General features: G+C 43.2%; 1 protein-coding gene across 1 annotated transcript in view; it reads left to right on the forward strand.

Annotated features, from left to right (window-relative positions):
- The first annotated feature begins 331 nt into the window (after positions 1 to 331).
- The window catches only part of FNTB (farnesyltransferase, CAAX box, subunit beta), a 56,167-nt gene continuing 33,687 nt past the window's right edge, over positions 332 to 22,811 (forward strand). Inside the window, exons 1-3 of the mRNA XM_090270998.1 lie at positions 332 to 552; positions 13,126 to 13,190; positions 21,702 to 21,774. Of these exons, the coding sequence (XP_090127124.1) occupies positions 409 to 552; positions 13,126 to 13,190; positions 21,702 to 21,774 (282 nt within the window). The 5' untranslated portion in view covers positions 332 to 408. The remainder of the gene's footprint in view (positions 553 to 13,125; positions 13,191 to 21,701; positions 21,775 to 22,811) is intronic.

A 22,811-nucleotide genomic window follows, 5' to 3' on the forward strand; every position in this document is an offset into this window, starting at 1 on the left:
TCAGAAATGCTTTCAAAATTACAATCATTGGGTTCTTGGGGCCCTGAGATTACGAACTACAGCCATTACAGTTAAGTGAGAATTAGCAGAATGTATATATGTATTCTTTTGCATAACGAACCGAGGCATCCTACACCGTCTCTCAAAGGAAATTCAGCTGTATTGTACACATCCTTCCTTCCTTGCGCTCCAGGAAGCTGAGACTCTTGCAGCAGCAACTCTGACCAGTGGGGGGCGGTAGCATCTTAGTAACTGACTCCCTGAAGATTTGTAGGTAGGAGATAGATTCGCGTTCAAATCATTTTTGACTCTATCCGCTCGCCGTAGCGCCTTAACCCGCTCTAGTTTCAATGCGCGCTGTTGTTGGACGAGGCTGAGTCCTATACAGCACCCGCTGCTCTACTGACCATGGCTTCTCCGAGTTCCTTCACCTACTACTGCCCTCCATCTTCCTCTTCTGTCTGGTCAGAGCCGCTGTACTGTCTGAGGCCCGAGCACGTGAGAGAGCGGTTGCAGGACGACTCGGTGGAAACAGTCACGTCCATAGAACAGGTGAGATGACAGGACTAGGTGAAGCTCCTGCGCGGGGACTTCTGGGAGTGGGAGTCCTAGCCTCTGTGCCGCCCGTGTGCGAAACTTATCGCGGAACTACGACTCCCACAGTGCAGCGCGGAGCCCTTTCTGGGAAGCTCTGGGAGCCCGGGCATGGTCTGGGAAGTGGAGCGTTCGTGGGGAGTGGTCGTTGTCAGGGTTGTGTCGGAAAGGACAGTATCTTGGTCCCCTCTGTCTTAGGGAGCGGAGAGAATCGTGTTCTGTGTTTGGAGGTCAGAAGCACCCCGGGCGGGTCAGACAGCCCACTCCATTCTGCTGGGACATCAGCAGGTTCTGGGATAGATAGTACACTTTCCCCACCTGACTGTACCTCCGGGACATAGAGTGGAAGAGAAGCTGCCAGAGTGAGGACATGCCTTTTCACGATCTGTTTGATTTCTGACCTCCATTGCCAGGGTTGGGGCCTGCCTCGTGGCTGGTCGTTTTAGTAGTCATTCAATCGTTTGAGCACCAGTAGTGTGTGGGACACAATGTTAAACGCTGGAAATAGAAAGAAATAATAGTGCCCGAACATGAGCATGGCACAGCCTGGTTGGGGATGGCAGACAGGAAAACAATCTAGCTTGGAAAGTGTTTACAGTTAAAGTATAAATTTTGGACTACTTGTCATTCATTGAGTCCTCGAAGTAGGATCGGATCTATCTCTTTGAAAAGTGTTTAAGGAATGAGTAGTGAACTATAGTTTTGTTTTTCTTTTCATTCCCAGACTGTTCCCAAGTTATTGTGGAAATGTTTACCCATCTGTCACTAGAGAAGTGGTCAGATTGATTCTTTTAGCACTTACAAATAAACATCTGCTGACTAAAAGAAGATCTTTTAGTAAGATCAGTCCATTTTAACTGTGGAGGGACCTACTTGGACTTTTATATCTGAAGTTGGAAGCCTCCTCTGAGGCAAAAGTAGTAGTGATAGTTATTATGTTGTATATTATGGCTATAAATATAATTATGAATTACTAACAAAAACAAAAGCAAAGGCATGACTGACTGCACAGTTAGACACGCAGTAGCAGAGAGAATGTTAATACCGGAGATTTATGCTTCATGGATCTTAGGGTAGAAAAGGAAACCCTTATTCTCTTTTTAATGCAGCTCCCCAGGTTAGTTAGACCACCAGTGTGTCCTTTTACAGAAGTCTTGCAAAAGATAGCCAAGAAATCTCCCATCAATGAGAAACCTAGAGGACCTTTGCAGTATTTCTAAGCGATGAATTGTTGAGTTGATTCAGATCAAGCCTTTTTCTTTGTATCTGACCTAAGACTACAGTACTGGGTCAACTTTTATTTAATTAACTGAATTGGCCCAGTACATAAGGTTATGGATAGAATGCTAGTGGAGAAAAGGGAATAGAAGTTGGCCTGTGTATTTAGAGACCAGAACAGAGACTTCCATGATCAGAGGGGTCAGTCAAAAAAAGGAACATTATCAACAGCCTCACTGATCTGCTGTTTTTTCTATACTAGTTTTTTTTTTTTTTTTTTTTTTTCTGTAGAATGCCCCTGCTTAGTTCTTACCAGGAAAACACCAGCACTTATATTCTAAGTCCCTAGGCATAAACGAGTGATGCAGAAATGGATACGACAAGGTTCTGGTCTGTAAAAGGCTGGGCCAAGGCTAGGTTCAGATATGGAACATTGGTAGTATAGGGTGCCCAACTGTGGGGTAGATGGAAAAGGGAGAAAAGATTTCCTTTTGTTGTTATTCCAGTTCACATTTTAAAAGTCTAGGATAACAGTTCCAGAGAGTAGAAAGATAATGTAGTAGCTTATTTTCATGGTTGCCTCAATGTTTTAATAATCATAGTGCCCATTTATCAGGTCCCAACACTGTGCTAAAGGCTCCCCACACCCCGTATCATTCAATCATTGCACATTTTATAGTCAAGAAGACTGAGGCTTAGAGAAGTACTAGGTTGGTAGGTTAATAATGATATATTAATAAGAAGTACCAACCTTGCTAGGAGGAGTTGTTTACAGAAGGTACTACTGTTATTCTTTTGGTTCTGACTGAACCATTTATTCATAGAGATTTACCATCAAAGTTCAGTTTTGTGCCATTGCCAGTAGGAACAAATGCTTGTCACCTGCTTCCTCTCTGATTATTGGCAGATTTTATTTGCTGAACAACAATTTGATAATAGGAGTTAAACCTATAAATAGTGGAAAGAGCCCTTAGTTATGATTCCTTCTGCTTTATTAATTCATTTTAATTTAGTCAACAAATACTTTAGTGCCTTCTATGTGTCAGGCACTGGACATGAGGCAGTGAACAAAAGAGGCCAAGTTGATGGCTTTATGAAACTTTTGTTCTACTTCAGGATGCAGTCACTTACAAAAGGGTGAACTTCTATCTATCTATCTTATCTATCTATCTATATATCTATATATCTGGCAATCATCTGTCATTTTTTAGACCTATTAATTAGAAATGCGGTGGAGAACAAAAAAGCAGAATAAAGGAGATAGAGTGTGCCAGGAATAGGTGGAGTGGGAGCAGTGGTAGTATTTAGATAAGGTGGCCAGAGAAAACCTCTGATGATGTGACTGATATTTTAGCTGAGACCTGAAGTAAGTGAGGGAACAAGCCATGTGTGTATTTGTGGAAAAAAGCATTCTGGGAAAAGAAAGCAGCAAGTACAAAGGACCTGAGGCAAGATTGTGCCAGGTGAGTGGAAAGCTACTGTGAGTGGCAGGTTAACAGGGGAACAGGAGGTGAGTTTGGATCGTGTAGGGCCCTCCGTAAGTCCTCTCAAACACCCTGATTGAGATAGGAAGCACTGGGCTGGAGAGCTTATTTCCTTCCCCAGATTTACTCTACCCTTTTCCACCCTTGTGTCCCAGGAGGTGGACCTGCTTGACAGGCTCCCTTGCCTTCTGGCTTCTGGCTGTATTTGGCCATGGGGAGTATGGATCGGGGATGACAGAGCAGGAGAAGAATGAGATGGGCACATTTACTTCCTTCCTACAGGATTGCATGTGCTGGCATGTCTCTAGACTTAAGGTCACATCTCCCTTCAGGTGCCTTCCTCACAGTGCTCTCTGTATCTGTCTCCTTCTCTTCATAGCTTCTGGCCTGGGAGGGGATCAAGCGCCCCTGTGTTGCCAGCCCCAGAGCACTGCACTCTCTTTGGTGGTTTCCATACAGCTGCCCTTGCCTTTGTAACTCGTTCCTTTATAAACGCTCCTCAAAGCACCCACTTTGAGTGTGCCATCTGCTACCTTCCAGACTGATCGGTGACACAGTCTGACTAGCATTTCATCAGGCCCATTTAGGTCACTGTTGGAAAATAGATGGCGAGGTGGAGAGGGTGCAGGGAAACTAGTTAGGAGGCTTTGCAATACTGCAGGGGACAGGTGATGGCTGCTCGACTCAGGGCCATGGCAATGGAACCTGGGTTTTTATAGCACCTTAGGTCAGGTTCTGGGTATATTTTGAAGGTTTCTACCTTGACAAGCTGTTTTACTGATGGATTTGAGGCGTGGAGCACCTTTTATAACTCCTAAAGCAAGATGGAGTTGTGTTGTTAGTGGTTTAGTGGTTGCCTTTTTTTTTTTTTTTCTTTTTCTTTTTGCCATCTGCAGTCACCCCACCACAACTGCTCCGCAGTTCAGGCCAGTAGGTTAATACTGGTATTGTCTTCAGAGGTTATGTACTGTTAAAAACAGTTATATACTGAAGGTATTATTCCTGTTTTTTCCTGCAGTTTGCCCTTGAACAGGGGCAAAAGCTCCTCCACTTGAAATGGCATGATGTCATTAGACAACATTCAGTGAAGTAACAATCAACACGGAGGGGAATCTAGAAGAATTATTAGTTTAGTCCCTGCTATCAGAATTTTTTCTCTCAGAGGAAAAATAAAATAAAAAGAATATGCCTGAAGCCATCACAGAATAACTTATAAAAGCATGTAATTCAGCTAAATTATGACTGCATTGTGTGAGGATTTCAGGGCGGTGGTGGCCAGTCTGCTGTGGACTGAGGCCATCCAGGCAACTTCCTTTCCTGGGACTGGGGTTGGGTTGCAAAGGATAAGGATGGAATTGGGGCAGGGGAGCCATTCCAGTGGAAGGAGCCCTTATGAAGGAAGACTGACCAGGAATGAATGGAGGGTGCAGGTTGGCTGTGGTGGGAAATTAGGTCAGCTGGGTGGGGGAGCCTGCTAGTGGTGGGGTGCCGTGGAGAGCCAGGCTGAAGAGCTGGCTTGAAGTGATGGGCATTGCGCCACCGCAGTTCCTGAAGGAGGGAACGCTTGCTGTTGACTTTTTTCAAGTCATAGGGTCCAAAAGATTATTAAACGGAGGTGGAACGAATCACTGAATATGATCAAACTCACTAGTTGTTTTTTTTTAATGTGTCTGATAGAAGGAAAGAGAGCTCTCTGCTTGGTTAAGTAGTCAGTAGGCTAGCTGTGTGAATCAATTTTATTTTATTAAATTTGGCATATGCTATATTTCCCAACTGTAAGGCAATTCCAAATACCAGAAATTTCCCCATTTTCCTTGTTAAAAATTCCCCCTAAATTTTTTTTTGTCAGCTTGAAAGTACATGTACTTTTACGTATGTAGGCAAACAAATCAAATGCCTACTTACAAAATTTACATTTTAAATTCAGGTACATAGACCTGTTTAAAATCACATGCTCTATAAAATCACACTACTTTATTTTTTATTTATTTTCTCTTTGTCCTCACCCAAGGACATTTTTTCATTGCTTTTAGAGAAAGGAAGGGGGAGAGGAAGGGAGAGAGAGAAAACATCGATGTGGGTGAGAAGCATTGATTGGTTACTTCCCATATGCCCTGACTGGGGACTGTCTATGCCCAGACTGGGGATTGTATACTCCTGGGTTGGGAATCAAACCCACAACCTAGGTATGTGCCCTGACTGGGAATTGAACCCACAACCTTTTGGTTATGGGATGATGCTCCAACCAACTAAGCCACACTAGCCAGGGCAAAATTGCACTCATTTAGAAATATTGTTTTCCCCCCTCCTCCTATTCATAAAATAGTTTTCTTCAAACTCTTCACATCTATATTTGACCTTAGTATTTTTATCATTACTGGAATCACATTTTGGATGAGCTAGTATGTTTTTCCAGACCACACTTTCAGTTTTTTAAAAATTCATCCCTTGTGAGTATGGGTAAGATATTGCCATTGACTATTTTACTACAGGTTACAATTAGAATTCTCTTACAGTGTGTTCAGTCTGTGTATATCTGTGATCACCACAATTTAACCACTTTATTACTTTTTAAAGTGATCTTTAAAAGGTTTTACAATAGTAACTTCCATGTGAAAGTGTGAGTTCATATCCCTAAGAATAATTACTAAATCTGTGTTTAATTTGTCTTCTTTTGCTGATACCATCACCTTACCTCTATAAACAACCAGAACCAGACCTTATTTTAGGCTGATGTGTCAACCCCAACTGCTACCTTGTATACAAAATAAAGAATTGAAAGACTTCAACACAGCAAGAGTTACCTTGTAAAGATTGCTTATAAAGTGACTTTTTTTCCCTGAGAGAGATACATTTTTTTTAAGGAAGAATCCTTGCCTTATATTTCAGCTATTAATGATTCTTTTATCACATCTTTGGAATTAGCATGAGTCTCAAGTAGCAAATCTGCTTTCTGGAAGGGTCCTCCTCTGGGAGAGGGGGGGAGGTGTAGGAAGAAAAGTGATGGTCCATGATGGGAAAGCTGGTGCATCATGAGACTGGCTTTGGGTAGGATCTGTGAAAGAGAAAGTACCGAATGCATTCTTTGGTTTTTACGACTCACCTTATGAATGGAAATTATTCTGTGGTTCTATTGATTGGATTTCTAGAAAAATTTCAGGAAATATATTTTAAACAGGGCTGTTGAGAATGAAGACAGATGGTTAGATCTGCATGTATTTATTGCCGTGGCCCTTCAGTCTGTGGACTTGATGCTGTCACTTTATCTCTGGACCCTAGATTCTAATGCATTCAATCATCATAAAACACAAACTAATATACATCATGTGTATAGATGATATACACACATACTGATATATATTTATTAGTTTGTATTATATATTTTAAAGATATATGTTCACATGAATATGTAAATATAAATATATAGTAAAGCAGGAAAAAAACCTTTTCCTCTACCCATTTTAGGCTCTCCAGTAGACTAGCCGAAGAAAGTTAACAAGAGAAAAAAAATAACAAATTTATTACAAGTGCATTACATAAGTATGCATGGTAGTACCCATTCATCAGTAACCAAAAGGGGTGGTTAGAACTTGGTTTTTTATATTATCTTAGACTAAAACAAAGGAAAAGGGTTTGGGCCTTCTAGGTAGGGGAGGTAAGTTTTGGGAAGGGAATAGGAAAAGTATGGTAAAGAAGAGTCGTTTGGTAAGACTTGTTATAAAGAGTTAGTCTTCTCTATTGGTTAGAGTTGTTAAGAGTTGCCACTTCCTGGTACAAAGAGGGAGACATTTTTACGAAAGGAAATTTTCTTTACAATAGGAAAATTTATGCTCTGTTTTTAGAGCTTTTCCTGTCTCTTGGTTATCAGTGGCCTTTACCTCAAAATAATCCATATGCCAAAGAGGTATATTTTGGGAAGACATATTTTAGTACCCCTCAATATGTATAATCTGACTTTAGCAAACTTAAAAACATCCTGTACCTAGAAGCACCTAGCCTGTGTCCTGTCAGAAGCAGGGGTAAACTTCCAACAAACTAGTAGACTTGAACTCTGAACCATAGTGTTCTCTTTGGCTCAGTGGATTGAGCGCCAGCCTGCGAACCAAAAGGTCACCAGTTTGATTCCCAGTCAGGGCACATGCCTGGCTTGCAAGCCAGGTCCCCAGCTGGGGGCATACAAGAGGCAGTCAGACATTGATGCTTCTCTCCTTCCCTTCCTCCAACTCTAAAAATAAATAAATAAAAGCTTAAAAAAAAGAAAAGAAAATCGGAAGTTGTCCCAGATTCATCATCATTCTTGTTCCATTCTGAACACTCACAAGGGACTAGTGTAAGCACTGGCCTAGATGGAACACAGACTGCACTTCTCAGCTGTGCCTTCCTTAACCAAGAGCTGAAAGGGACAGGAAAATACACAAGAAAACATGTACTCGTATAGTTAAGTGAGTCGATGAATTCTGAATGAAACAAAAGCAAGTGGGAAGAAAACGCACTTCCTTTACTCAAATACAAGCTGATTCAAATCCATATGACTTAATATTTAAAGGCTAATGGATGAGGCCATCTCCTCCTTAGCACTTTGACACTTAGACCCCTGGGAGAAAAGCTTCCAGCCAACAACTCCTCAATGAAAAGTCCCACCTTCAGGTCCCACTCGGGCATCATCAGCAGCCAGGTACTAGAAGAGGAAAATGGAGGTTTATTTCTAAACTAAAATACCCGACAGAAACACAGAGGTACGTCATAAAGCAAAGTAGAAAGTGCTTAAAATATTCCCAGCTCAGTGTCATTTCTTCTTGGATTTTCCTAATCACATTTTCTAATCATATTCTTCAGAATGAACAAGTGCTATTCTCATGCAGTTAGTAACTGACTCATATCTGAAGATCTAAATTATGAATTCCATTAAATACCTCAGTACTTACTATAGATCAGCTTTTCATAATAATGGATAAATAAAAATTTACTTTCATTTTTCTCTTCAGAACTGCTATATTCTTCTAATAGCTTGATGAGATAAAATTCACACACTATTCAACTCACCCATCTAGAGTGTACAATTCAATGGCTTTTAGTATTTTCATAGTGGTGTATCCATTACCCCAGTCAATTTTAGACATGTTCACTACCCGAAAAGAAACCCTGCTCCCTTTAGCAGTCACCCCCAAACCTCCATCCTCCCAGCTCCAGTCTACCACTAATCTGCTTTCTATCTCTACAGAGTGCCTATTCTGGATACTTCATATAAATGGAGTCACACAGTATATGGTCCTTTGTGACTAGCTTCTTTCAGCATAAGGCTGTCAGACTTTATCCACGTTGCAGCATGTGCTGGTACTTTATTTCTTGTCATTGCTGAGTAGTGGCCCATTATATGAACACGAGTATATCACATTTTGCTTATCTGTTCATCAGTTGATAGGCACTTGACCTGTTTCCATTTTGGGGCTATGCTGAACAATACCGCTATAAACATTTCATTCTTCTTGGGTATATATCTAGAAGTGGAATTGCTAGATCATATGGCAACTCGATGCTTAACTCTTTCTTGAACTGCCAGACTATTTTCCAAAGCAGCTGTACCATTTTACATTCCCACCAGCAGTGCATGAGGGTTCCGACTTCTTTGCATCCTCACCAACACATAGTATTACCTGTCTTTGATTACAGCCATCCTAGTGGGTGTGAAGCAGTATCTCATTATAGTTTTGATTACATTTTTCTGATGGCTAATGATATTGAATATGTTTTGGGGGCTAACTGGCCATTTGTAGATCATCTTTGGAGAAATGTTTATTCAGATGCTTTGTTCATCTTTAAAATTGGGTTATTTGTCTTTATTATTACTGAATTGTAATATTATATATTCTAGATATAAGTCCTTTACTGGATACATGATTTACAAAAATTTACTCTCATATGTATTTTTTTAGGAAATGGAGATCACCTAAGAATGCACAGTATAGTTTTTAGAATACAACTTTACAAATAATATTTAGCAATAAGCCTAAATTGGTTTTTGACAAATAGTAATGGATTAATATAGAAACTTTAAAGTACTTATCTGGGGAAGAAAATGTCAAAGCAATCACCAAAAACATGCAACATCCTTTTTTTCCCTCCATTTCTCCTCATACAGCCTGCCAGTGTTATATAAAAGCATTCTTTAAATGTTCTGATTTGCATAGCAGGAGGAAAAGGAAAAAAACTAGTTGGTTACAAAAGAGTTAACATACAGGCCTGAGACTGCTAAGCTTAGGAAGGCCTGTATGAAAGGTTGACCCTTGGCTGGTGTCTGGGAACCTGGATTTCAGGAGAGTTCCCAACATTCCCCAAACTGGTAAGAGGGGCTCACTGTGCCTAAACTGCATAAACAACGTGGTTTACACTGACCAGCTACTTTTCTTCTGGGAATCTGGCACTTTGAGAAGTGCTAGGCAGAAGGCACCTCCGTGAGCAACCCCCAGTAGAACCGTGAGCTCCAAGTCTCTGACAAGCCTCCCCGGTAGACAACACGTCCTGTGCCATCACACTTCGCAGCTCGGTGGAGGAGTGAAGCCGGTCCTCTGCGATTCCAGCGGGAGAGGACTCCTGGAAGCTTAGGCCTTGTTTTTATCCAGGCTTTACCCCATGAGCCTTTTCCCTTTGCTGATTTTGCTTTGTAGCTTTTTGCTGTAATAAATCACAGCCATGAGTATGACTATATGCTGAGTCCTCTGAATCTTTGTGTTGAATCACCAGCCTAGGGGTGGCCTTGGGGACCTTGACACATTAGTAAATTTAGAAATTTAGCCTCCGGGACAGAATTAAGGGAATAGTCATAAAAACTGCACAATATCTATAAGCGAGATATATAAATTCCTTTAAAAAAATTACCAAAATCCTCACTTGTAGGAGAACTGAGGGCTAACTATTAAAAAAGAAAGCTAAGTCATGATAAACTCTAAACACTATACAGCTCTCTAATCAGAACTCAAAAAACAAAAAGCAGCTTCAGTACAGGGATGCTAAAGCACAGCCACTTTCCCTGGCCTCTCATTTTATCTGGAATTTCCTTGCCTCCTTTCCATCCCAAAGGACCAGTCTATTCTACTCTAGCGAGTTTCTCCTTTCTGCATGAGAACCCCCCAGGCAAGCAGTTACCAACTGAGTACAATACAAAGGCTAATTAACAGCCCTATAACCACAGATAATTTTCTTTTGCATAAATAGCAAAGGGCCTATAGGTTCCTTTCCCTTGGGCACAGGGCACATGGTTCAGGACCATGTTTTGTGCATATGTGTGTGTGTGTGTGTGTGTGTGTGTGTGTATTTTTTTCCATTACCATGTAGTCCCTTATACTCCCTCTCCTCCGGCAATCACCACACTGTTGTCTGTGTCCATGAGTCCTTTTTCCTTTTTGCTCAATCCATCCATCCCCCATCCTCCCCCAACTCAGCTGTCCTGCTCTCTATGAGTCTGTCTCTATTTTGCTTGTTAGTTCAGTTTGTTCATTAGATTCCACATATGAGTGAAATCATATGGAATTTGTCTTTCTCTGACTGGCTTATTTCTTAGCATAATGTTCTCCAGGTCCATCCATATTGTCGCAAAGGGTAAAATTGTCTTTTTAATGGCTGACTAGTATTCCATTGTGTAAATAAATGTCCCGTAGTTGTTTTTATCTACTCATCTACTGATGTGCTGTTTTTTTCAATCCTCACCCAAGAATGTCTTACTGCTTTTAGAGAGAGAGGAAGGAGGAGAGGGAGAAGGAGAGTGTGGAAGAGAAAGAGAGAAACATCAATGTGAGAGAAACCAGCTGAGAGAGCAGCAGGCTGAGGGCTTTGGAGGGGTGGGTGGTTGGGAGGGGTGGAGGGATTGAGCAAAAAAGAAAAAGGACTCGTAACATGGACAACAATATGGTGATTGTGGCGGGGAGGAGAATAAGGTTTACGGGGATAAATGGTAATAGAAAAAGTACAATAGAAATAAATTAATTTTTTAAAAAGTGCATAAATACAGAACTTATGGATGTATAAAAGGATTAAAAATGAACAAGAAGAAGTATATACACATAACTCAGGATAAAAGTTGCTTCCAGAAAGGGTGAGGGGCAAAATGTTAATTGTTTTCCTTCAAACAAATAACCAGAAGAAAAAAAATTAAGATATTAGCACTGCTAATACTAGGTTATAGGAAAATCGCTGTTAATTTTGTTATTGTTTGTACTTTTTGTTAACTATAAATTTCTTTTTTAAAAAAGAAAGATTTGAGCTCTGCCCAGTGTGGCTCATTTGGTTGAGCATCATCCCACAAAGTGTAAGGTCACAGGTTCAATTCCCAGTCAGGGCACATGCCTGGGTTGTGGGTTCAGTCCCCAGTCGGGGTGCCTATGAGAGGCAACCGATCGATGTTTTTCTCTCACATCGATGTTTCTCTCCCTTTCTTTCTCCCTCCCTTCCCCTCTCTCTAAAAATAAATAAATAAAATCTTTAAAAAGAAAGAGAGAGAGAGAGATCAGAAAGTGCTTAGTTTTGTGATGCCTTATCCCCTGAGCTTCCCCACATCCTACACAGATGGGCCACAACAAAGACCCTGTGTTCGGAAAGTTCATTGGTAAGTCGGTTCTTTAGACCTTATTTCCTTCCAAACAATGTTATATCTAACAGGTCCCAGGCCAGCCCTCCCAAACCTATTTAATGTAGAACATATCTGTTAGTACTAACAGTACATCTTTCATTTTCTCCAGTCACGAAACAGCTAGTCACTTAATATATGGGACAACTTTCTTAGTCCTCCCAAGTCACGGTCTCATAGTGACTTCAGACTGTTTTTTGAAGTATTGTACATCCTTAGCCAGATCATCCCTCAAACATATGTTCAAAGGCAAATATCAAAGCATATCCTAAAACCACATATAAATAAATTTTAGATTGGCTGTCATTTTAGATGATTCGCATCACTACTCCCCTTATCATCACAAATCATTCCCACACACTTGTCAAAGGGACGAGAAGCTCTGACTCAGTGGGCGTTTCAGAAATAAATAATACATTAAAAAAATTACCCCGAGAGGCCATTATTATATATCTTGAAATCTCAACGAGGACATGCCTCACCACGGAGTGGGGATGCCGATGAAGGTGAAACCCGTATCCTGTTAGCTACCCCTCCCATGTTGCTGTATCTGTTTCTTAGAGAAGCTGCACTGTGTGACTATATCATGGTGTGCTCTTCAGAGGACACAGGTCATATGGTTTCCTGGGTGACTTGGCTCTTGTATATACTTCATTTTGGTCTTGTGAGTGATGCAGAACCAATGTGCAGATATACTATTTCTTTGGTGTTGCTATGATTGATATTCTTGTAAATCCCTTAGGGGATTTTAATTCTGTTTGGTCTGTATTTAAATCTGTATTTAAACAACAAGAAGTATGACTCTTGGCAGGAATTAATTGTGTATTTGAGAATGGGCAGTAAAATGAACACCTAAACAACTATATAGAGCAGGCAAGAATAAATCTTTCAAGCAAAATGTATCTGTCTTCATCTGCTCCCTCAGTAACTGGTATCAGAGAGCCAGACTGCTGTTAGTTTGGACATTATGGATTAGTTTACTGGAAAAGTTGACTGTGATGCCAGCGTGGTACGGGGCATTCTTTCTTTTTCTCCTTGTCTATGCCTGTCTTTCCACAGAGGCCCTGAGTGCAGTCTTACAGTATACCACGGAGTATAAAACCACACCAAGCAACTCCAGCCAGTGGGCTTTTGTGGCAATAGGAATAAAAGCTGATAGAGGTCTTATCTGTATTTGTTTCTCTCTCCCATCTCCTGTGTCCTTTCCAGGCAAAAGTAGAAGAAAAGATCCAAGAAGTTTTCAGTGTTTACAAGTTCAACCACTTTGTACCAAGGTAAGCTGTGAATACGAGTTTGAAGGGATTGGGGAGACGCCACCTCTTATGAGAGGCTTTCTTCTTTCCTCCTTTTTTTTTATTTTTTATTTTTTATTGATTTGAGAGAGTGAGAGAGAAACAATGATTTGTTGTTCTACTTCACTGGTTGATTTTTGTCTGTGCCATCACCGGGGATTGAACCCACAACCTTTGTGCACGGGGTCAACGCTCTAACCAACTGAGCTATTCACCCAGGGCTCTTCTTTCCTCCTTGAGTGTATCCAACTTCGGGAGATGAGTCTGCTGAGAGACTGGTGTTTCTTGACCTTGTGGCTACCTGGATATGTTTATGACCCCAACTCCTTCCTCTGTTAGAATGCTGTGTAGGGACGTTACCCTTGGACTGAGCCAGCAGGTGTTGCATGGGGGCACCCCTCCAGGCCTGAACTCCGAGGCCTAAAGATGAAGAAGGCAGTTCCTTTTCTGCTGCTCAGGTGTGAGCTGCTGCTTAGGTGTGAGCTGCTGCTGTAGTGTTCAGATGAGAATGCTCAAGTTTTTCTTTTTCACGTTATGCTGTGAAACAGATGTAGGGTCCAGGGTGTTGGCAAATGATGGCTTCTTTGATGCCTGTTATTATTTGACTGGGAAAATGTGAGAAGTTTGAGCTTCTCCCAGCCTGGCCCTTATTGGTCGTTGTGCAGCAGATCCGTGGATGAAATTTCAAGTGGGAAACATAAGGCCTTCTGTTTTCTTCAGCACTAAGCAGGTTGAAGCCTCCTAAGCTCTTTGATGTCAGAGATTCCAAAAAAGGGATTATAAGCAGAAACTTATTCTATCATGTGAACCTTTATTTTCGCTTTTTTTTTTTTTTAGTTTTGTAATGTATCCCACTAGAATTGCATGAGGTTATTTTATTCCTTTATTAGCATTTTTCTTCTAGACATAAATTGTTTCTCCAAAACCATCCTGTGTCGTATTTCCAGCCATCAGAATGGATTAGTCCAACACTGCACGTGGTCCTCATTTTCTCTCAATGATGCAACCTCTGAACAAAGTGTGGCCGGCCTGCTGGCTGATTCACTCTGGGTGGGAAGCTGAGGGTCTCGGGTCCAGCCAGGCCACCTGTATCGCCTCCCGACTTCCTGAGACCTCCTCAACAGACTTTCTGGCCAGTTAGGCTCTGGGTACTTCTTTTTATTGGGACATTACAAATGGTTCTAGCCTGAGTTAACTGTGTCTTTTTTACCACCATTCTATTTTGCCACTACTATTTCCTTGAAAAAACTTTTTTCTCTGAGAAAATTAGCTAAGGCAAAAAATAATTAGAAAAGGCAAATTGGAAAAAGGGAAAGATAGATGGAAATGTTATCTTTATCTTTCTTCTCTGGGGAAGGAAAGAAGGAAAATATCAACTAACAAGAGGAGTCTTCCCCCAGACTGCTGAACTGAATCTCTGCATTTGCTCAAAGCTCAGACCTCAGTAAAGAACTATTGCTCTCGTCATGAGCCACAGCCAAGGATTAGCAGATGACACCATTTGATTGCTGTAGGAGGCGCTTTGTGGAGGGGCTTTTAGCAGTCACATCCCTGGTGACTCACCTGGCTGGGCTCTGAGTCACTGTCTACTGTCTTCAGCTCTGTGCCCACATCCTTTGTTTTTCCAAAGGGATCTTGGACCATTTGGCATTCCTTGTTCACCCACCATCAGAATAGAGCCCTTGGACTTGTCTTTCATTCTTCCTGAGCTATGAGGGAAGATGGTAGGGGACAGTCTGTGAGGAAGACGTTGTGTTTTGGGAGTGGTGGTAGAGGATAATAGAGAATCGGTCTTAGGTCAGATGTGGGAGGGAAACAAAAATGTTCCTCTTGGGTTCGGATCCTTTGTGGACAAAAAATATCACAGAGCTCAGGGTTTATTTCAGGAATCTCACATTTCCCATTTTATCATTGTTGCCTATGAAAATGATTATTTTAAAGGATGCTAATGAGCATCTTATTATGTTACACATGCTAAGTAATATTAGAGATATTGCCTGGCTGGTGTGGCCCAGTGGACTGAGCATGGGCCTGTGAACCAAAAGGTTGCTGGTTTGATTCCAGTCAGGGCACATACCCGGGTTGTGGGCCAGGTCCCCAGTTGGGGGGATGCAAGAGGTAACCAATTGATAGCTCTCTCACAAATTGATGTTTCGCTCCTTCTCTTTTTCCCTTCCTCTCATTCTGAAAATAAATAGTAAATAAAATCTTAAAAAAAGAAAAAAAGAAAAAAAAGATATTAGAGATGTTACACATTTTGGCTGAATGCCTGAGTATATAAATCAATATATCAATATAAAGTTGAAGCCAAATATCATCATCACAGAACAAACTTACAGAATATAAAAATAAATTGGAAAATTTATCAAAATTTTAAATTATAATCACAATTTCAGTATTTAACATTTTAGCAGTCAGACTTTAAAAGTCTGACATTATATTGTAGGAACAAACCTTTATTATTAGCTAAAGCGAATATTTAGGTATTAGCAAGAAGTCTAGCTGCTCTGACTTATTTGTTTTTCTGAGGTCACGATGCTGATCAGATGTGAGACAGTCACACACACTCCCAGGACCACTGAGCACACACAGGACCGGGGATACCAGGAATGATGCTGAGGGAGGCACTTGCCTATTCAGTCTTTCAGAACCACAGCCAAATAGCAGATTTGGCTGAAATTCAAGGCTGAGGCTGGATGGCTGTACATTTGACAATCACTTCCCATCCCAGAAATGATTTTACTCTCTCTGTAAGACTGTGAAACACAGGCATGCTATCCTGGATAAGGGGGTCTGTCGCAGGGAGCTTTTTGACCATGCTATTAATAGTCTTTTTTAGCAGCATCCTGCTTTCCCACGGAAGTGATATTTTCCTTCCCCACAGTTAGTCTTACTGTCCCACACACTTATGAATTTACCCTTTTCCATTTATTACATTACCTTTAGTAAGAAATCTGAAATGTGTAAACTAAACACACAATTTCTCTCTCTCTCTCTCTCTCTCTCTCTGTCTTCTCCCCTCAAACTCAGGTATAATTTAAAAAAAGATTATTTTTCCTTGGGAAAAAGTGGCCTGTTGCTCCTAGGAACTGAGAAATATTGATAATGGCCCTGTGCTAGCAGAGCGCTGACGGTTAAGTGTTGACAATTGTCCTGAAGTTAAAATACTCTTGAGTTAAAACTCTCAGAGCAGTTCTCACATAGGTGCCTGCCACACTTCCATGTTCTTCTGCCACTCTGTAGGTGACACTGCCTCAGAATTCCCCAAATCCTGATCACTTAGAGATGTTCTTCATACTGTTGTTTTCAAAAAGGTCCTTCCTTCCAAAAATTTCATTTTCCCACTGCCTCTCACATGGCTTATTACTGACTGACAGTGACTGGGGGAGAGGGAGAAGGGGAGAAAGAAGGGGAAGGACCTAGTCAAGGAACAGGTATAAATGACCCATGAACATGGACAACAGGACAGGGATTGACTGTGGGAACGGGGGCCGGAGGGTAGGCAGGGCAGGGGAGAGCAACAGGGGAAAACTTGGGACAACTAGAATTGAATAACAATTTTAAAAAAAGGCAAAAAAAAAAGTTACTTATTACGTGCCAGAGGCTTACTTTTTGACTGGCGATGCCCCTGGCTTTAGTGGGTTTAAAATCTTCTCAGGTGCCAACAAAGGGCTGACTCCCTGTCCTCTCGCCAGTTACAATCAAAGGCACGATTCTCAGGGATGCTCCAGGCTTAGGGAAAGGAAGTGTGTTTGCTGCCATTCAGTCTGCCACATTCATTTAAAGCCACTCATTCCTTCGCGCCCTCAGCAGCAGTATCCAGAGGTTCTCTTGTTCAGTTGCTTAATTCAAGTCTCTAAAAATGCCGGTTCCCACAGGGAAGGTTAACCTCTGGCTGGTGGGTCTCCTGCAGTGTGGTGTGTGCTGACACCCGAGGGAACTGAGAAACAAACCCCTGAGCCAGAGCAGAAACACTCCTGAGTCTAATCACCCCTCTCCTTGGCTTCTCTGTTTGATTGCATTTTAAATTGCTTTGGAGAGTCATCATTCTTTTTATCGAGGAACATATATCCAGGGAGAACAGTCCTTTTTGGTTAGTTAGAAACTGGCCTTAGTATTCCTTTGTTCTCTCTTTTGTGCATTTGACAAATAGCTGTTGAGACCTGTTCTGTGCTGGGCACCGATGCTGAAGGCAGACGTGAGCTGGGCTCCCAGGGCTCCAGGGCGGGGGCTGGGCAGGCATACTGAACAGAGAGATAATTCCACTCAGCGCGGCCCCTTCTCACCTGGTCCCTTTTCCCAGTGCTGTGCTTAGGATCCTGAACTTTTATTTACAAGGAACCTTTAACCCTGACACTTCTAAACGAGGTGACTAGTGTTCTCCTTTGGAACTGAGTATTTTTCCTTCCTTCTGTGGTTTAGCATTACAAGGTATTCAGCATATCCGAATTTCTTTGCCTGTTTTTTAGGTAGAAAAGAATTGACCTATAGAAAACCCCACTGTGAATCGGTCCTTTCAGAGTTCTGTGCTTGCCCTCGCCTGGCTTGGGTTTCTCAGCCTCCTCTCGGTTCTTGAGTGGATCCCTGCCTGCCCTCATTAATGGTACCTGTCCTGGTCACACCCAGCCAGCTCTGCCAGGGCCAGCCCGTATCGTGAACAATTTCAGCAATTCTGATCTCGTTCAGTTCCTTCACAACTCTACTTTTCTGCTCTCCCCATCTTACCAGTTCTCACCACAACACCTGCATTGCTACTTCTGCTAATGGGTCCCAGCAAGATTTCCAAGGAAACAAAATCATGTAACAGTGCCGGCAGAATGGCTTCACTAAAAGTTTATACCACTTAGCTTCAGCTGGGCCCTCACTACTGCTTTCTAATCCTCTTATTCATGTCATGTAGATACCCTGGCACACTGCAACCACAGTGGCCAGTCCACAGCTCTCCCATGGTCTTGTCTCCTAATCCCTGAAAAAAATTAGGCTGTCCCCTATTAGTCTCCGCAGTTTCCCTCTTCCCCACTTCAGAGTCCTTGCTTTGTCTAACTTAACACTCTCTCCCAACATTTCCGTCTCCAAGAACGTAGAACCCTTCCTTATGGCCAAATTCACCTCTCCTCTTGAACCCTTGATCCCAACCCTCCTGCCTTCTCCCTGGGGACCTTCCTGGTGGATTGCATCTGGCCTCTTGCATTTCCAGCATCTCCCTCTTCCTCGCTTCTCCTCTCTCTGAACCACCCGTCTTTACCCATCAGGCCAATGCTCTTGTCTTTCTTCCCTTACAGTCACTGCAAACTCACTTAGGTTGTGGGTTTGGTCTCCTGCCACTAGCTTTTGACCCCCCCCCCCCATTCAGTGTGCCGAAACTAGTGTGACCTAGAAAATGCAAGTCTGACCATGTCTTTCCTGTGCCTGCAATATTTCAATGACTCCCTTTAAAACTGTTCATTACAAAAATTTTTATAACAGCTTTAATTCATATATCATCCAATTCACCCATTTAAAGTGTAAAAGTTTAGTGGTTTTTAGGATATTTAGAGTTGTGCAACCATCACCACAGTTAATCTAGAACATTTTCATCAATTCCCCAAAACCCGTCAGCTATTACCCTCCAACTCCTGCCCCTTTTGCCCCCTTTCAGCCCCTGACAACCACTTAATCTATTTTGTCTTTAAGAATTTTCCTATTCTAGACATTTCATTTAAACAGAATTATACAATATGCGGTCTTTTGGGACACCGTCTTTCACTTTGCATAGTGTTTCCAAGGGTCATCCCTGCTGTAGCAGAGTGGCTCCCGTTTGCTCTCCGGTTTACAGTCACACTCCCAATGCTCTTTTAAGTCTGTCCCTGTAGCGCTAAGTCTGGCTTCTCACTGCTCACTGCCTTGTGCTTTGGCTCCAGCTGAACTAAACCACACTCACTGGGATGTGCCATGGTGTTCCTTTCCTGAAACACCCTCTGTCCCCTTCGTTTTGCCTGGCTGAATCATGTCCTTTTGGTCTCCTTCATTCACGGACTCAATGCTGCGTCCTTTGGGGTTTGTTGCGCCCCTCCGTGCCTTCCCGTGTGCCACCAGAGCCCCCTGCCTTTCCCATCAGACTGTTTGTTGGACAGGCCCATAATCGCCGTTGGCTTGTCTACACTTGTCTCTGGACCATCGCTCGAGGGAGCTGAGTCAGCATCCACCCCAGCCCTGGACCCTCGGCCCCCACAGGGTGGGTGCTCACTGAGTCCTGACTCCTGCACCTCCTTGAAAGAGCAGAGTCTGACCTTCTCTTCTTTATGATCTGGAATCTACTCTTAGCAGCCCCTAAACTCCCTTGAAGGTTGTCAGCCACTGTGTCGCTTGTCCTCTTCTTCCTCGGTCTCGCTGTGGCATTTGTCACTGCTAAATACCTCCATGAATTCCCTCCTTCTGAACTGCCTGTGACCCAGCACTGCCCGTGACCCAGCGCTGCCCGTGTCCTCCCCAGCTGATGTAACTAACACTCTTCATTTGTCTCCTCGGGCTCCTTGTTCTGCTCCAAGGACGGGCCGTCCCCCAGTCCTGCCCTGAAACTTGCTCTCTGCTCTGTCTTGCACTCCTGCAGCTTCCCCTGTCACGCGCATGCAGGTAAATGGTTCCCAGTCTGTCTCTGTCACCTGGCTCCTGCTCTTGAGTCTCACATGTGTTTCCCACAGTGCGACTGACATCCTCACCTGCATGTACTTTCAGTGCCTTAAAGCCCACCTGTCCAGAAGGCAGCTGCTCATGATCACCATGCTAGTTCGAGCCTAAGTACCTCTCACCTGGTTGACTCTTAATAATTGTTCAGTAAACAGTGGTTGAACTGAGTACCTCAAAAAGAGAATGGTTCGTCTCTCTCCCCACTTAGTGCTTTCATTGAATCCAGTTTGTAAACACATATTGAATACCTACTGCTGGCGGATAGTTTTGCTAAAGCACCATTCTGGTCATTTTCCTTCCTCAGCTGAAAACCTGCAGGGCTCCCCTTTGCTTAGTAATTTGGGTAGAAATTCCTCAGCTGGAACCCCGGATCTCTGTAAAGATGGGCTTCGGCTGCCTTTTGACCGTTCCTTTCGTTTTTCACTCCTAATATTCAGGCTAAACCTGTGACCTGTCACTCCTCTTACACACTAGACCTGGGCTGCATATTAAGTAGCCATTAGCCACCTGCAGCAATTTAAACTTAACTAAAATAAAGTTTACAACTCAGTTGCTCAGTCACACGAGCACATTCCGAGTGTTCGAGAACCACATGCGGACAGTGGCTGCCCTGTGGACAGCACAGCGACATTCCCGTCATCACTGAAAGTCCCTGGACAGCGCTGGTCTGCACCTTTTTGCTTCCATTCCTTCCGGCTGAGCCATCCTCCCCTCACCTCCTCCCCTCTGGCCACCTCTACCTGTAACATGTCTCCCACTCCCAGGGCCGCCCACCCCACATCCCTCCTCTTCCACGTAACCTTTCCTGGTCATTCCCTTCTCAGTGAGTTGCCGCTCCCTTTAGAGCCTTGGTGGGGTTTGATCTGTGTTTCCTTTATGAAACCTACCCATTTCCCCCTTACATTGTGACTGTTCATCTCCTTATTTCATTTCCCGTACTGAATTGGAGGACTTTCTGAGGTAAAGACTACATTAATGATCTTATTTTGTGCACAGCGTAGTGGGAGTTCAATAAACAATTGTTGAGTTAAATACCTAGAAAAGAGAATGGTTCTTCTTTTATTTCTGGAATTAGCAAGCACAATGAATGTTTTGCCATTTCCATCTTTTTCCTTTTCTTTGTAATTGCACAGGCCTCTTCCGCAAGACCAGGCACGGAGGGCAGCCTGTCCTCTGCCTGCCTGCCTGGGCAGGTGGCCATGGGCGGCACATTCCATCTTAGAGCCTGTATTGCTGACATCAGAGCCAGGGAGAGCGGCTGGCTGCAGAGGACTGCCGTCTTCTGGCTGGGGCTGTGGGTCAGCATGTAGGAGGTGGAATTTCAGGGAGGGAATAATAGATGGATAACTGAGGGGCAGGCAGAGTTCGAACTTCAGACCTCAGAGAAGTGACTCAGAAGAAATGACTGGAATGACGGAGGCCAACCAAGTTGGGGAAGTGGCAAGGCTCAGATTTAAATTGCTTACAAGATGGGGAGCCACCGTTAGACCCTGGAAGAACTTTCTGGGGTGGTTTGTCACTGCCTTGCTGTGTGTGTTCATTGTGGCTTTCCACTTACCCCAAAGTCCCCTGCCCTGAAGAAGGGGATCGTACCCAACACATTTGCCAGCACAGTTTCAGACACTTTAGGGCCGTTCAGGTGCTGGACTCTTTTCTCTGATTTAGCTGCCCTTGGAGCTAAAGAAGTTGCTGGCTATCCATTCATTGGGGGCAGGATGTCCTGAAGCTGAGAGTGAGTGTGTGCGCACGTCTGTGTGCACATGTGTTCTCTAGTGGGGTGGAAGCCTAAGCTAGTAGAATAAGTTTACACGTTCTTTGTCTTTCCAGGCTTGTTTTGCACAAGGAGAAGCACTTCCATTACCTGAAAAGAGGCCTTCGACAGCTGACAGATGCCTATGAGGTAAATACAGTGTCCAGGAGCTCTTCCTTTCACATGATCAGCCAGATCATTCTCTCTTTGTGCTATTTGAATGCAGAAGACTTGTGAGTCTGATCTGTTGCTAGTCACTCATTGTACATGTGCCCTTGACAGGAACCAGGTGCACAGGAGTTCAGGCTCTGAGCTCCCTACTCTGCATCCTCCCTCAGAGCTCACAGAGCATCCTAGACAGGGATGGCTTTCTTCCTGTGGTCATGGCTGAAGGGGTCATGTGCTTTCTTCTACATAGCCTGTGACAGCTGGCTAAAAGGCACTTGTTATCTGTTTACCCCTTACCCTTTGCCCTATAAGCTGATATAATCCCTAGGCTGCCCAAAGGATCAGTATATAAATCCCAGAGAATACTGCTGCAGTTTAACAGTGTAAACATGCCCACTGTAAAGTTCATATCCCTCAGATCCCTAGGGTTCCACGGAGGGGCCTCAAGGGACAGGCAGTGATGGTGGGAGAGTGGAAGGGTGTTGGGAATGGGGTTGAGGGGCAGGCAGGGTGTGAATATGAACAGGAGGGCCCAGTCTTCCTGTCCCGCTTTACACAGAGCAGCCCTGCTCTTGATTTGCTTTTTATTTTGGGTTTGTGCATTTGATTATTTACTCCAGGGATGGGCCAACTCAAACGCCTATAGACCCAAGCGGTAGCATAAATAGGAGAAGTGGGTTTGGGGACACTGAAGCAAATCAGAAGCCCCGCACTTTTACTCGTTCCTGCCCATTGCTGCCATCTAGGAATGCAGAGCCAGGATTGTCAGATCTCCCTCTCTCTTTCCCAAATGAAACCAGAAATTCAGATTTTTATGTGAATCTCCAAATGTTAAAATGCTGCAACCAATTTTAAACGAACAAATAAGCAAACAGAACACTACAGGAGCAAGCAGAGCACATCCACAGGCTAGACTGAGCCTCGGGTTCCAAGTTTTTAATCCTTGACTCAGATCATCCATGGTTAGGGCCCAGCCCTGATACAATTAGTACCATACCAACTAACAACCCATGGAACCA

The sequence above is a fragment of the Furipterus horrens genome, unplaced genomic scaffold (assembly GCF_987537825.1).
Source record: "Furipterus horrens unplaced genomic scaffold, mFurHor1.1.pri manual_scaffold_3, whole genome shotgun sequence".
NCBI classification, from domain to species: Eukaryota; Metazoa; Chordata; class Mammalia; order Chiroptera; family Furipteridae; genus Furipterus; species Furipterus horrens.